This window comes from Mobula hypostoma, chromosome 11 (assembly GCF_963921235.1).
Source record: "Mobula hypostoma chromosome 11, sMobHyp1.1, whole genome shotgun sequence".
Taxonomy (NCBI): domain Eukaryota; kingdom Metazoa; phylum Chordata; class Chondrichthyes; order Myliobatiformes; family Myliobatidae; genus Mobula; species Mobula hypostoma.
Genome location: NC_086107.1, coordinates 43,869,146 through 43,886,293, shown reverse-complemented (window position 1 = coordinate 43,886,293; position 17,148 = coordinate 43,869,146). Strand labels below are relative to the sequence as shown.

General features: G+C 42.6%; 1 protein-coding gene across 1 annotated transcript in view; it reads right to left on the bottom strand.

Annotated features, from left to right (window-relative positions):
- The window catches only part of LOC134354274 (ethanolamine kinase 1-like), a 462,806-nt gene extending 451,176 nt beyond the window's left edge, over positions 1-11,630 (bottom strand). Inside the window, exon 1 of the mRNA XM_063063189.1 lies at positions 11,358-11,630. Within this exon, the coding sequence (XP_062919259.1) occupies positions 11,358-11,501 (144 nt within the window). The 5' untranslated portion in view covers positions 11,502-11,630. The remainder of the gene's footprint in view (positions 1-11,357) is intronic.
- Between the last annotated feature and the right edge of the window lie 5,518 nt (positions 11,631-17,148).

Here is a 17,148-nt window from a genome sequence, read left to right as displayed (position 1 = left end):
GATATTTAAATCATCTTTAGTAACAGGTAAAGTAACAGAGGTTTGGATGACAGTCAAAGTTGTTCCATTATTTATGAAAGGTTCTTAAAAGAAAGCAGGAGATTATACGTCAGTGAACCTGACACCAGCGTGGGAAAGTTATTGGAAGATAATCTAAGGGACCAGACATATAAGTATTTGAACGGATGTGGACTGATTAGGGATGGCCAGCATGGCTTTTTGCATGGTACGTCATGTCTAACCAACGTTTTTCAAGGAAGTTGATGAAGAAAGGTAGTGGATGTTGTCTACATGGACTTTAGCAAAGCATTTGATAAGGTCCCACATGGGATGTTGGTCACAAATGTTCAGTCACTCAACATTCAATATGAGGTGGGTCCGTTGTTATTTGTCACCTATATCAATGATCTGAATGATAATGTGGTTAACTGGATCAGCAAATTTATGGATGACACCAAGATTGGAGGTGTAGTGGACAGTGAGGAAGACTATCAGAATAATACATACAAAATGCTGGAGAAACTCAGCAGGCCAGGCAGCGTCTATGGAAGAAAATACAGTTAACATTTCGGACTGAAGTTCTTTGGCAGGACTGAAGAAAAAAAGATGAGGAGTAGATTTAAGAGGTGGGGGAAGAGGAGAGACAAACAGCAGGTGATAGGTGAAATCTGGAGGGGAGGGATGAAGTAAAGAGCTGGGAAGTTGATTGGTGAAAGAGGCAGAAGGCCATGGAAGAAAGAAAAAGCGGGGAGAAGCACCAGAGGGAGGCAATGGGTGGGCAAGGAGATAAGGCGAGAGAGGGAAAAGGGGATGGGAAATGGTGAAAGGTGGGGGAAGGGGCATTACCAGAAGTTTGAGAAATCAATGTTCATGTCATCAGGTTGGAGGCTAAACAAACGGAATACAAGGTGTTCTTCCTCTAACCTAAGTGTAGCCTCATCATGACAGTGGAGGAGACCATGGATGGGCATATCGGAATGGGAATGGAACTGGAAGCCAGTGGGCAGCCACTGGGAGATCCCACTTGTTCTGGCAGATGGAGCGTAGATGCTCAGTGAAGCAGTCTCCCAATCTACGTCTGGTCTCACCAATGTACAGGAGGCCACAATGGGAGCAGCAAACACAGTTACTATAAGAGACTGGTAGGTGAAGTGTCACCTCATCTGGAAGGACATTTCAGGGCCCTGAATGGTAGTGAGGGAGGAGGTGTAGGGGCAGGTGTAGCACTTGTTCCATTTGCAAGGGTAAGTGCCAAGAGGAGATTAGTGTGGAGGGATGAATAGACAAGGGAGTCGCGTAGGGAGCAATCCCTGCAAAAAGGTGGGGGGGGGGAATGGAGCAATGTGCTTGGTGGTGGGATCCCGTTGGAGGTGGCGGAAGTTTTGGAGAATTACGTGCTGAATGCGGAGGTGGTAGTTGAGGACAAGAGGAACCCTATCCCTGGTAGGGTGGCAGGAAGATGGGGTAAGAGCAGATGTGTGTGAAATGGAAGAGATGCAGTTAAGAAGGGAAGCCCCTTTCTTTGGAAAAGGAAGACATCTCCTTCATTCTGGAATGAAAAGCTTCATCTTGAGAGCACATGTGGCAGAGACAGAGGAATTGAGAGACCAGATGGCATTTTTACAAGTAGTAGGGTGCTATGAGGTGGTAGTTCATGTAGCCGTAAGAGTCAGTGGGTTTGTAATAGACATCGGTAGATTAAGTTATCTCCAGAGACAGAGATGGTGAGATCGAGAAAGGGAAGGGAGGTGTCAGAAATGGACCAGGTGAATTTGAGGGCAGGGTGGAAATTGGAGGCAAAGTGGATGAAATTGCTGAGTTCAGCACAGGTGTAGGAAGCAGCACCAACGCAGTCATTAATGTAACATACGAAAAGTGCGGGATGGTCACCAGTGTAGGCTTGGAACATAGACTGTTTCACGCAGCTGATAAAAAGGCAGGCATAGCTGGGACCAATGCAAGTGCCCTTGGCTATGCCTTTTGTTTGAAGGAAGTGGGAGGAGCCAAAGGAGAAATTATTTAGGGTGAGGACAAGCTCCGCTAGTCGGAGGAGAGTGGTGGTAGAGGGGAACTGGTTAGGTCTGGTGTCCAGGGAATAAAAAACGGACAGCTTTGAAGCCTTCTTGGTGGTGGATGGAGGTGTAGAGGGACTGGACATCCATAGTAAAAATAAGATGATGGAGGCAGGGAACTTGGAATCATTGGAATATCCTGACTATCAGAACTTCTAGCAGGATCTAAACCATCTGGAGAGTAGACTGAAAAATGGCAGATGGAATTTATTGCAGACGAGTGTAAGGAGTTGCACTTCAGAGTGACCAACCAGGGTAGGTCTTACACAGTGAATGGAAGGGCACTGAGCAGTGCTGTAGAACAAAGGGATCTGGGAATACAGACCAGCCAAAATTCATTGAAAATGGCGTCACAGGTAGATAGAGTTACAAAAGATCTTCTGGCATATTGGCCTTCATAAATCAAAGTATTGAGTACAGGAGACTGGATGTTATGTTAAAGTTGTATAAGACACTGGTGAGGCCTAATTTGGAGAATTGTTTGCAGTTTTGATCATCTACCTACAGGAAACATGTAAATAAGGTTGAAAGAGTAAAGAGAAACTTTACAAGGATGTTGCTAGGACTGGAAGACCTGAGTTATATGGAAAGATTGATTAGATACGGACTTCATTCTTTGGAACTTGGAAGACTGAGGGGAGATTTGATAGAGGTATGCAAAATTATGAGGGGTATATAAAGGTCAATGCAAGCAGGCTTCTTCCACTAAAGTCAGTGGGACTACAACTAAGGTTATGGATTAAGGGTAAAAGGTGAAAAGTTTACAGAGAACATGAAGGGAAAATTCTTCACGGAGGTCGTGAGAGTGTGGGACAAGTTGCCAGCGCAAGTGTTTAAGGGAAGTTTGGATGGGTACGTGGATGATAGGGGTATGCAGGGCTATGGTCCCAGTGCAGGCTGATGGGGCTGGTTAGTTTAGACGGCTCAGCACAAATTAGATGGGCTGACGGACCTGTTTCTGTGCTGTACTTTTCTATGACACCATGACTGTATGATTCTAGAGAATTGACACATTATTCTGTTGTGACACATTTCTATGATGTGTGTTGTATTACAGCAGGTGCAGGCCTGAGGCAGAATGAGGATGCTCTTTCAAGGTGTTCTTAAAGCTCGTGCTTAAATACAGTGTGGCTGATATGACACCCAAATTAAACTACACAGTTTTCAATGACACAAAGCCAAACCACTTCACACAAAACTCTCTAGTGTAAGTGGTCTGCTATATTTCACATTCAATTTGTCAGGTAATTTTTTGAACATTAAGCAAGCTCATAAAACAAATGGCAAATTAAACAAATAATCAGACGCACTTAATACCTGTCATTAAAAACTCTGCATTTCTAAGCAAATCAAGCCACAACATATAATTTCTCATTCCCTGCAGGGTATTAATTTTGTTAAACAAATAACTCAATAAAGATAATCCATTGTTGCTTATCAGGTGCCATGTCAACATAGCTTTCCATTGAATTTCTTTTCTATTCTACATTAATGAAATTTCAGGTGATGATAGCTGTTGATTGGATTTGCAGAAGCCGAGAATAAACTCCTATAACCACAAATGCTGATAATATCTGCAGAAATGGTGTCCAAGTGTAATGGATTAACAAAAACACAGTGATAAAAATGATACAAATGTGAAAACCCAAAGTTTACAATTGACTCACTGAACTATCCAAGGAATATTGAATTGAGAATTCCCATGTCATAGCTGGGAGAAAAATGCAACACTTAATAGATATGCAATATTCTGCAGATGTTTTTTTCTGTCCGGAATATATAATTTAAAGTTGACATTTTAAACAATCAAGCTAGTTAGCAGAACACAGGCCTCGATAGAAAGAACAGGGCATAGCCCTAAACTATATTTCAGAGAATACTAAAACACAGAAACAGTTGCACATCAGTTTTGGTGGGATAGATGGTATGATAATATCCTTATGACTAAATGGCGAGGCCTGGGAGCCCTTAATATTGTCTCTCAAATTTAATTTCAATTAGGAACAGCTTTCACAGTAAAGAGAGCAGGGTGAAATACTTGCAGTGGCTTTCCACTAGATGAGAAAGAATAGATAAAATGATGGCAGTGTACTGGACAAAGAATACTGATCAGTGGGTGGATCAGAGGCAATACTGTTCTAGGATTACTTTACCAAAAATAGATTCAATAGCTACAATGATGTGTGACTTAGAGGGGTATCTTCCGGTGACAATATTTCTCTGCATTTGTTGTCCTTGTCCTTGTCCTTGGTGTTGAAGACCATGTTCTGAGGTTGTAACTAATATTGAGGTATGAATGAAGTCACCCGAGAAAAGTACTGATAGATATTAAGCAGCCCCTTTATTCAACAGAACCAGATACAGCAGGCAGCATATAGAGATGCTTTCAGTGAAATGGTCTGCCTATGCCCAGCACTTCACACGTTTTATGTGCTAAAGATCAAAGAAGTTTCAGAACAATTCCATCAAATCCGTAATTTCTATCTTCCCACATCACACCCAAAACAAGTGTTAATCACTGCCACATCCATGCAATGGCATGTTGATTGGACTCATGCATTTGTAGACAAACAGATGACTGCATGTTTCCTGGTCTGCCTGGTCTGTGAGCTTATTGTTCAGAGCTTGCATTGAACTCAAATCTGAAGACTGGTGGCCAAACTTATCTGCTAAATGTGCTAAACCCAAAAATTGCTCTAATACTTAATAGTTGTGTCTAGGCTAGGATGCAGAAGCCTATATCACTGGTATGATTTCATGAGGTTGAATCCCCTCACAATAGCTGTTAAGAGAGTTAAAATGCAAATGAATTTAAAGAAAAAACCAGTATAAGATGGTAATAATGAAACATTCTCAAAAAATCCCATCTGGCTCAATAATACCCTTTACAAAATGAAATCCACCATCCTTAGCTGGCCTGACATTTAGGTAATGTTTCCATGACTGGTTCTACTTAAAGCTACTACTTGACTGGTTAATAGGATAGCTTGCACAATTTTGGCACGACCCTTGTTTTGATACAAAGAAGTTGTAGTGGTTTCATCATAACTAAGTCCAATGGATGATACTAGCTGATCTGGTTCATTTACTCATACATTACCATTTGGTGGCAGATCAACACAACCAAATGGTTTACATAGCCATTTCAGAGAAAAAATTTCAAGTCACTTATAAGCAGATCAAGGAGTGCAGGTTTCTTTCCTAAAGAGCATTAGCAAACTACTTGGGATTATATTACAAAGGCTTCATAGAAGCTAGTAGTAGTGCAATCTCTTTAATCCCTATAAATGCAATTAAATAAAATTCACAAACTACCACAGCAGGACTTAACTCGGATTATCAAATGGTCTACATACATCACAACTATATCCTTTCATATGCTGTGCACCTTCTAACAACCTGGCACTGGAGGTTTTGAAATTTCTTACCGGACCATTGTTCTTCATTCCCTTCATTCTTAAATTATAGAAAAACAAAGTTGAGAAATAGACACTTAAGCCCACTGGGTCAGTAACAACCAATAATTAAAACTAATTCCATTCTTGAATTTTCCAAAAAATTAATTCAACTCCTCCCCAAACTATCCCACAACTCCACATTATAGCGCTTGCTTACACATCAGGGACAATTGACAGTAGCCAGTTAATCTATCAATCTGTAGAACCATTCGGCCCTTCTCGTCTGTGCCGAAACTTTACTCCGCTAGTCCCATTGACCGGCACCCAGTCCATAACCATCCAGACCTCTCCTATCCATGTATCTATCCAATTTATTCTTAAAACTTAAGAGTGAGCCCGCATTTATCACGTCACATGGCAGCTCGTTCCACACTCCCACCACTGTCAGAGTGAAGAAGTTCTCCCTCATGTTCTCCCTAAACCTTTCCCCTTTCACCCTAAAGCCATGTCCTTTCGTATTTATCTCTCCGAATCTACGTGGAAAGAGCCTACTTGCATTTACTCGGTCTATACCCCTCACAATTTTGTAAACCTTTATCAAATCCCCCCTCTTCTACGCTCCAAGGAATAAAGTCCTAACCTGTTCAATCTTTCCCTGTAACTCAACTCCTGAAGACCCGGCAATATCCTAGTAAATCTTCTGCTATTATCTCCAGCCTACTCTGCATCACTTAGACGATCACCCTGATGTTGCTGGCACGAATTCTCCCATTCTTATTTTCCAATGCATATTTGAGGAAGTGCTTTTTTGGGCCCTTCATATCCTGAGTACCATGTTCTGTAAAGTTTCCTTCTTTTCCCCAAGTAAACCTAAGGGAGAATCATGCAAAGTTACTCAGCTGGGCAAGGACAATTCCTTAGTTGTCATTCCTAGCAATTTGCTCCAATTCCACCCATGAGATTCTTACATAGCCCAGACTATAAAGTGTCTTTTTCTCAGTCTATTGATACAAATGATTGTACTCCCGCTGATTACTGCAGCTGAGAACGTGACTAAAGATGCAGGTAAATTTCCAGCCTATTGAAGGACCAATCATCATTGCTCTTCTCCCAGCTTTTAAACCTTGTGGGAAATAGATTGAATTTCTTGCTAACCAAATTGTTGCTCTTCATCTGTTAATGTAATGATCTACTCCAGGTTATGCGAGTCAGAACACAAATCTTATATATTTCCAAAATGTTAAAACTTTTATCTACTTATATCTACATAAACTTTAAGTGCCAGATTTTATGCCTTCCCCCCTTGCTTAGTGTAATCATGTGTTTTAGTGGAATATTGGATTAAAATCTATAGTACAACAGCCTATATATTACTATTTCCAAGAAATATGTGTACTTCTGTTGAGATTGAGAACAGTATCCCTGTCTCTTTCAGGCATAGCCCGATTATAGGAATATTCAAGTCACTTCTCTCAGGGAATATGCATGGTGAATATGTTGCTTCATTGGCCATGCATGCTGCAGTGATTCAATATAATTGTTCCCTGTAAAGGAGCATATATACTCCATTGGCTAAATTTCATTGTTGCACATATAGTAGTAGCATTGTCACGTGGTGGGAAACATTATGTTAAGAAAGGAAGGAGTGCCTTCGATCCTCAGTGCAGGGGTGAGGGTAAGCCTGGCTGAACCTGAGAGGTAGTTGTATTGGTGCAATTTCTTTTTATATGTTGTATTAGAAACCATAGAAAAACTACAACACAGAAACAGGCCTTTTGGCCCTTCTTGGCTGTGCCAAACTATATTCTGCCTAGTCCCACTGACCTGCACACGGACCATATCCCTCCATACACCTCCCATCCATGTATCTGTCCAATTTATTCTTAAATGTTAAAAAAGAACCTGCATTTACCATCTCATCTGGCAGCTCATTCCATACTCCCACCATTCTCTGTGTGAAGAAGCCCCCCCTAATATTCCCTTTAAACATTTCCCCCCTCACCCTTAACCAACGTCCTCTGTTTTTTTTTCTCCCATTCACTTTATTTCATCTTCCTGTACTTTTTTCAGAAGAGCCAATACGTTATTCTACTGCTCTCCTATTTGTTTCTGATGCACTCATTTCTTTATCTGCCTATTTGCTCTGTTTTAAATCCCACCTACCTATACCCCTTGCCTATCCTCTGGGTTCCCCCCCTCCCCGCTTTTCCTTCTCCCTGGGCCTCCTGTCCTTTCTCATGATCCTCTCCTATCCCTTTTGTCAATCACCTGTCCAGCTCTTGGCTCCATCCCCTGCCACCCCCCCCCCGTCTTCTCCTATCATTTTGGATCTCCCCCTCCCCCTCCTACTTTCAAATCTCTTACTAGCTCTTCCTTCAGTTAGTGCTGACGAAGGGTCTCGGTCTGAAACGTCGACGGTACCTCTACCTAGAGATGCTGCCTGGCCTGCTGCGTTCACCAGCAACTTTGATGTGTGTTACCTATTCAAAGTTTCCGTTCATAACAATAGTAAATGCAACTCACAGTAATTTTGTTTGACTGAATGTTTAAACGATGCTGCCCCTCTCCAAATGCCAAAGCCTAGTGTCCTACAAAATTTCTGTGCATTTCAGACTTTGTCAGCAGGAACCCATGCATTGACTCTGATGGCAACTGAGTAAGGACAGAAGAACAGAAATCCTGCTCCCTCCTCACTTCCTGTAAAAGGTCACCAAATACCAAGAGATGGGCTAACTAACTAGGAAAGAGAAACTTAACCGCGAGTTTGTTAAATTCTTCTAAGATTTACCAAGAAATAAAGAGCTCCTGCTTCCATGACTCTAATATTTTCAGATTTTAAAAAAATATTTAGTCAAGTCAGTTACTGTGAATTGCAGTGACTGTTATTATGCAAGGAAACAGAGCAGTCAATCAGATGCTTTATTCCTACTTTGATGCCTCATGTCTATATGTAACTGTGTTTTAAGATGATTTGGCTGCCTCCAAAGTCACTGAAGTGAGATGACAATCTTTCGGCACTGCAATATAAACATATAAATAAGCTGCAGCTTGGTTCACTCATGTGAAAGTCTGAGGCAGCATTTGATTTATTCAAGATAGGACTATTACTGGTTGCTCAGAAGCCACTAAAACAGACCACTTCAAAGACTCTGACCTATCATGCTTCATAATTACAAAGTAAGCGGTAAGTTAAAATGTCGTCCTATTTGATCCTGAGCCACTTTCATTTTTTTTTTCTGAGTTGCATGACTGAAGCTTTGAAAACAGATTTATCTGCTTCTCCATCAGATAACGTTGGCCAAGTAATGCAAGATTTAAACAACTTGCAACCAGTCTTGGAATAGCTGGTATTGTTGCTCTTACCCACTGAACTTGGGTGCCAATTCAGTTCAGCAGATAGTATTTCACTAAGGATTGAAGAATCATTTCAGCCAATGTTCTGTATTTTTGGGCAACAGGTCAGGAGATTTACTTAAAATTTTGCATCCTGCCATATTCCTGCTAAGATAAACTATACTTATCTCGACTGCATTATAAATATTGTTTTAAAATGTAGCATAGGATGGACAAATACAGTTACAGAGATTTATAGGAACTAATAAGAAAATAGTGATGGTGCAGTTTGGACAGGGATATCGAATGCTGATGAATGTCTTGTCACATTCAGAGTAAGACAGACTGAATTCTGGACAACTTCACTAGCAAAGTGAGAGAAGATGCAATCCTCTGGCAAGGCATGACAGAAGACAGCAGGGGAGGCTACCTATTGATAAAATACTAAGGAAAATGGCTTTGTAATAACAAGCATGATCTTGCCAGAGAAACGAATACAAGCCATCATGACTACACTCCCAAGCAATGCTCTGGCTCACTGTCTAAGTGACAGCCTGAAAGGATGTTCACATCACTCGCACTGTAATAGGTACCAGTGGCTTCCATTCAATCCACTAAAATAATGGCTGCAACAGGGAGTGTCGGCAAAAGACAATCTGTGAAGGTCTCAAGTGTTGTGCGTTTAATATATCTGTAATATTTAAATAATTGCATATATATATTCACTAATTAAGCATTCTTGTTGGTTTAATGTTTTGAAGTTACAAGCATAACATCAAGGGTCTTGAAAAGTGGCTTTTCTGAGATAATGCCAAATTAAATACATCTGTAGGGTGTTCACAGTGTCTGTGTTACCCTGTTCAACCATAATTGACAATTATAAAGAGAGACTTATCTTCTCTACCTGAAGACAAAACTGGATTGGATTGATGAGATTTGCCAGGAGATTGAGGAGCTAATTAACCACAACTACATGGTGTGGAAGCTCCAACAGGAGTCTTAAGGGAAAGAAAACAACTCCTAGTTAAAGGCTGGGGACCAGCAGAATGCCTGAAATCCAAAAACCCAAAGCCTCAATTACAACAGAAAACTTGGCAGCATTCAGAAGGGTAGGCACCACAAAGCACTGGAGAGATTTGACCAACACAGCCTCTGTAAGGTCCTCCAAATTCACTGGCAGAGTATGTGAACCAACATAAGTGTCTTTCCTATGACAGCATCCCTGATGCTGACATCCTGATTACAGTCAGACTACTCTGACACCAACAACCAACACCTGGAACCACAAACCACTGGAGGAACTTAGAGGGTCTAGCAGCTTCTATCGAGGGAAATGGGCAATGGACTTTTTGGTTCGAGACTTCATCTGGACTGACTCTAGCATCTGCAGTCTCTTGAGTCTCCAACCTAAACCTGAATGCTCTTTTCAGTTTATTTATGTCAAAAGAGTACCCAATCGATAGAGGAAGCTACTTAAAGATATTCACAAAGCCTCCTTGAAATAAATGCAATATCCCCACTGACTTAAAAGAATCATGATGACTGCTTAAAATGGAGAAAATGCATTTGAGTTAGCATGAAGTGTTTCAGAAGCAGACAGAAACCTAGCCCCTGCTACAAGTCCCATATTGGCTTTCCCAGTCACCTTAGAACCCCCCAGAGCTGGAATGGAAGTGTTATACTCAGCTTGGGGGCTGCCTGACAGAAGAGGTCATGAAGGAAGGAGGATGTATTAAAAGGCGGGGACACAGAAGAATAGGAGGAGCTGTTCTCCAGGATGCCAAACTCATCCAGTCATTCAATATGATCATGGCGATGATCATCATCTATGATAAAACATCCAAGGTCCAAATCATTCATAAGGTTAAACAGTTGAATAAGGTTGTATCACAAAGATGACTGCAGAATAGGCTCTAATGTGTAGGAGACTCGAACTTTCAATGGATATTGCGTCAACAGTAATAAACGAACTATTTTGCCGGGTCAGTAATTCTCTCCCCACTATGCTCAACGCCACTTAATCTTAAAAATCTCTGACCTAAAACCTCAATGGGAGGGTCGGAACAATTCCAATAATCTCAGGCCTTTGTTACCTAACTTTTATTTAAACATATTTACTCACTGAGTTAATACTCCCTCTTTGTATGCCATTCTGTGCAAACCTGCCCAAATTGTATTTTCACTCCTCTGTGTTGTCGTGTGTGAATTTTCATTCAGTGTTGCCAGCCCGGACTGTCCCTTTAAACTCCAGGGCAGACTTTTAATGTGAACACGCCCACACATCGTTTCCAATCGCCAGATCGCATTCCCGTCCCCTCTACTTCCATGCTAACCTGCTTGTTCGCTGCAGATGCATTGGTTTTGATTGTTTTCACTCTCTTTCGAGAATATTGTTCGGAAACAAATGACGCAAAGAACTTTTGAAGGAGGTTGCAAAAGTCGCAATTGAGTTCCAATAACTTGTCTAGCGTGATAACCTCCATGCTTCATGTGCAAGCTAAGGACTAAACGAAGGCTCTGAAGGTTGCCTTGATCCAATTAACCTTTCACTTGCCTTAATCTTAATCTCCGCCGATTTCCAAAGTGGCCGTACTTCCTTCATAAGCGCTTCGATGTTGTTTCTCAGATCCTGCTCGTCCGCGAAGATCTCGAGATGTTTGGTTCCAGCGATCTGTTTGACTGCATTCCTCCGCTCCATGCTACTAACATAAACGGCCACTCGGACCTGAAGCTACTGCCTCCGCGTTTCTGTGTGAGAGTGTGTCTGTCTGTCTATCCATCTATGTGTGTTGTGATAGCAGCCACCCCGCCGGAACCGGCCACTGACCTCCGGCACATGGCAACAACTGGCATTCCGACAAGCGGACACCTGCTGGATTCCAGAAATGGACATCCACAGACAACCACCTCCCTCTTACTCCTGGAGTGACGGGACAACGGGTAGCGGCAGCATGCTTCTTGTTGCAGAGAGAACAAGAGCGAACAGCAAACAAGCAGTTACATTTCAGCAGAAATATAGGATCCACTCAGCACATTGCACATCCTTACACTTCATTCCAAAGCACTAACTGAACGCAATCTGAAACACAGTAGACTCCCAAAAGTAACCTAAAGAGGATAGATTAAGGAGCCCATTACCACAGGTAGCATCACTACTCAACCAGCATGCCTGCAATCTGTTTTATTGCATCCAGTATCCAATGAGCACTAGGAAACTATGTGTGTTTATTCTTTACCTAAACATATATCTGAGGAACACATGGAATCCAACTGCAATTCAACATAATTTTGTAGAGGCAGTAAGGATATAGTTAAATTCTGGAAGACACCACCAAGGAAATCTTGCTGTATCTACACAAGGCAAACGAGAGAAAATCTGCAGACGCTGGAAATCCAAGCAACACCAACACACACACACACACACACACACACAAACACACACACACCCGCGCCCCCCCCACCCGGAAGAACTCAGCAGACTAGGCAGCATCGATGGAAAAGAGAACAGTTGACGTTTTGGGCCGAAACTCCGACTGTACTCTTTTCCATAGATGCTGTCTGGCTTGCTCAGGTCCTCCAGCACTGTGTGTGTGTATATCTTCACAAGGTGTTGGTGAGACCACATGTGGAGGTACACTTTTAGTTTTGGTCTCTTTATTTAATTGTATCAGAAGTGGTACATTGAAGGATCATGAGATTAGAGCAGAATGACCTATAGTCTCAATTATAGCAGATGCTCATACTGAAATATACTCAGGTGTTTGACAGTAGAAACATGGTGAGGATGTGGTGTCCTCTGGCCAGTGTGGACATGATGGGCCAAATAGCCTGTTTTTTTATATTGTACGACAATAGTGTTTCCAGTGGGTAAAGCTGAATAAGCAAACAAAGGCCTAGAAGCTGATCCACTGTTTTGTGGGCATAAAAACAGAATGGTCCTTAACTTGATCCCCCACAAGTTAAAGAAGGTCCATTCCTGTGAAATGTCCATAACGCAGACAGATCACAGCTCAGAAGAGTGGTTGTGAAACAAGCTCACACATATCAGAATATGCCTACAGACCACAGCAGCCAGCACTGCATTGTTTACCTGCATTGTGCTTTCTCTGCAGCTTTTCAATAGGTTTCAATAGGTACATTTAATGCCAGAGAAATGTATAAAATATACATCCTGGAATTCTTTTTCTTTGCAAACATCCATGACTACAAAGGAGTGCTCCAAAGTATGAATGACAGTTAAATGTTAGAATCCCAAAGTGCCTCCAGCTTCCCCCTCCCCTGCCACTAGCGGCAACAAGGCAACAACACTCCCTCCCCCACCAGCAAAAAAGCAACTGCACCTTCCCACCAAGCACTCAAGCGTGCAGCAAAGCATCAATAAAGACACAGACTTGCAGTACCCCAAAGACTTCTTGTTCACCCGGTATTGGACATACCACAGGCTCTTTCTCTCTCCCCCAAATAATGGGAAAGAGAGGTGTCCCTGTTTCACAGCGAAAGGGGAGAGATAACAAAACAACTTGCTGACTTATCATGTTGAAGGTCTGTTGCATCGCTTTTTCCAAGCTCTGTGCCTCTGGGTACACAGCCAACAGCAAGCCCTCTGCTTCTGATCTTCCGAACTTATAACTCATCTATCTATATTTTTATCCAGTTCATATATACAGCAGATGTCCCAGCACAGATCCCCACAGAAGACCACTGGATATGGCGCTCCAACCAGGTTAAGTTCCATCTACCACTACCCTCTGGCTTCTATGGGCAAGCCAATTCTGAATACAAATGGGAAAGTCACATGTTATCTTAAACTTCTGGATGAGCCTCTTATGAAGGACCTCATCAAACACCTTACCGAAATCCATATAGACAATATCCATGGCCCTATATTAATCACCTTGTCTCTATGAGAAAATCTGGATGTTTTCAGAGTAAATAAAAATGTTATTTTTTAAGACAATGAAAATCTCACTATATGAATTTATACAAGATATATGGCACAGAAACTAATTAGCCACAATACAATTTATGCCAACACCTTTCTCCATCTAATTCTATCAGAATAATTCTCCTGTTTTCTCCACCTCTGTATTCTTGTCCAGCCTCCCCCTAACTGTATTCGTGCTATCCACTCAACTACATCCTGTCATAGCAAGTTCCACATTCTGATCAGCCTTTGACTAATTAAGTTTCTTCAAAACTTGCTGCCGAATTTTGTGTCAGCTGTCTTTCATTAATGGCCTCTAGTTATTATCTTCCTCACAAGTGGAAACATACCCTGCAACCAGCTTCTAGAATCCTTTTGTAATTTTCAAGGTTTGATTGGGTCCACTCTCAGCTTTCTTTCCTCAAGAGAAAGAAGATTCGTTCTGTGCTTTATTTCCGGTATGCATACTTTTTAATTTCCAACTAATTGTTTTTTCAATATACTCAATCTCAAGTGCCCCTCTATCCCTTTTATTATATTGTGACCACAATAGTATTCACCAATGTTTAATAGATGGTTTACAAAACCTCCCTACTTTTCAATATCTCCTCAAGATGTAAACTTTGTACTTGGCTTGTTTTAGACACTGTTACATGGGGTGCAGAATTTTGTAACTGGAGTATTTGGACTCTCATAAAATTTTGTTTCTCTGCCCAACCCAGACTCACACCTTCAGCCTGGCAAACAACTTTGAGTGTTACATTACTCTTGACTTCACCTGGCGGAGATTTATACATGGAAAAGTCTTACTATGGAGAATCAGAATGGTATAAAATTCCATAATCTTTCCACAACACAATCATAAATATAGCAACGTTGCTTTGCACCAAGTCAAGCCAACCCCACCATCGCTGTGAAACTTACTTACTTACTGTCTGTTATGCTGCTGGCATTTAGGGCAGCAATGAAGGTCGTCCTCCATCTCATTAAATACCTCAGATGGCATTATTTAAGTAAATTAAGTGATTTGATACATTTGCATCAGAGATACATTTTGAAATTACAGGAGAATGAAGCATTATGAGATTTGGCAGAAAAGTAAATTTGAGATTAATGGTCATATTGGCCATGATATTACTGAATAGAAAATATAAGTACGTATGTGGCCTATCCCTACTCTCATTTGCTACATAAGGATAAGAGGGGATCTGATTGAAACATTTAAGATTATTAAGGGACTGGACATGCTAGAGGCAGGAAACATGTTCCGGATGTTGGGGGAGTCCAGAACCAGAGGCCACAATTTGAGAATAAGGGGTAGGCCATTTAGAATGGAGTTGAGGAAAAACTTTTTCACCCAGAGAGTTGTGGATCTGTGGAATGCTCTGCCTCAGAAGGCAGTGGAGGCCAATTCTCCGGATGCATTCAAGAAAGAGTTAGATAGAACTCTTAATGATAGCGGAGTCAAGGGATATGGGGAGAAGGCAGGAACAGGGTACTGATTGTGGATGATCAGCCATGATCACAGTGAATGGTGGTGCTGGCTCGAAGGGCCGAATGGCCTACTCCTGCACCTATTGCCTATTGTCTATAAACAAGAGAACCAATGATACCTAGGGTGAAATATTCAGACTTGCTCTGCCACCCTGAAGGAGCACAGCTAGATGAAGCAACACACATCAAAGTTGCTGGTGAATGCAGCAGGCCAGGCAGCATCTATAGGAAGAGGTGCAGTCGACGTTTCAGGCCGAGACCCTTCGTCAGGACTAACTGAAGGAAGAGTGGGTTGGCAATAAAGAGATCCAGAGCAGGCAGAAGACCAGAGCGGGGTGTCCATGAAGAAGAGGAGGGTTGAAGACGGGAGAAGGGGTCATCGGTGGGGGTGGAAGAGTCCTTGCCGAAGAAGTAGGCTCGGAGACGGAGACGGCGGAAGAAAAGTTCCGCATCGTGGCGAACACGGAACCCGCTGAGGTGTGGGCGAAGGGGGACAAACGTGAGGCCCTTACTGAGAACAGAGCGTTCTGCCTCCGACAGTTGAAGGTCGGAGGGGATGGTAAAGACCCGGCACGGATGAGAGCTGGGATCAGAGGGGGGAGGGGGGAGGCTGGGGGTGTCAGTGGAGAGGGGAGGGTTGGGGTGAGAGGAAGATGGAGCCTCTGAGGGCCCAGGAGCTGATGGTGGGATCTGAGGAAGACGGGGCTGCGGAGTGGTGGTGGGGGAAGGGGAGACGGGAGTCACAACAGCAGCACATAAAGACCCGGCCTGGTGTTCCAGGCTGGAGTTGCAGTTGGTGGTTGCGTAATCACTTCGAATGTGTCCATGGTCGTTGCTGGAGTCCGGGTTTTGAATATGTCCTGAGGTGTTGGAGCCGCCGAGATCAATGGCAGGGGCCGCAATTGAAAGTTCATGCCTGCTAGCGTCGGGGCCGGCAGGCTCTGGAGTCCGTAGATGTAAGATCTTGCGATCTTTGCCTAACATGACAAAGTCAAAAAAACGGCGATTGCAGGCGTGGATCCGACGGAGGATGAAATAACGGGTAGGACCATTACAGACGGCGAAGAAAGTGTCCCGAAGGTGTGGAAGGGTCTGGGATAGGGACACCAAGTACCTCCTCATGGCGGAGAGCGTCGCCTTCAGAGCTTGACGGGAGAAGCGGCGAGAGGCAGAGTCAATAAAATGTGAGTACCTGGGATCCTCAGAAGGTCCAAATTGAGAGGCTTGGAAACGAATCCTAAAGCCAACTGGAGTAAGTTGGTGACAGAGGCACATTCCAAGAAAGGATACATGGCTGTGATAGCGAGTTTGAGTCAAAGTGTGGTTGAAAAGTTGAAGAGCCGAAGAAATTACAGATGGGGAGCAGTGAGAGATGGTTTCACTGAACTCCCGTCGAAGAGAGGATCTAAACTTCTTCCGTGTAGGCATCACCGGAAGAGGCTTCGCAGTAGTGAATTTAAACGCAAACAACAGGAATTCTGCAGATGCTGGAAATTCAAGCAACACACATCAAAGTTGCTGGTGAACGCAGCAGGCCAGGCAGCATCTATAGGAAGAGGCGCAGTCGACGTTTCAGGCCGAGACCCTTCGTCAGGACTAACTGAAGGAAGAGTGCAGCTAGATGAATGTAGTTCTAGTAAAAAGTTTGACATCATCTAGAACAAGTTCCCCAAGTCACATACGCTCCTATTTTGTAAAAATGTCACCATTCTGTCATCTGTATCTAAATACTGAAAGTTGCTACGCAATAGAATAGTGAGTGTTCTTTTGCTACAGCACTGGAGCAATTCTGAAGGTGGCTTACCTGCTGTTTCCCAAAAACAATTTACAAAGGCATTAAATAATCAATATGCAGTGACACACATTTTGTAAAATAGTCAAAAGTATACACTAAACCAACTCCATGAGGAAAGTAAAGAGGTCCCAG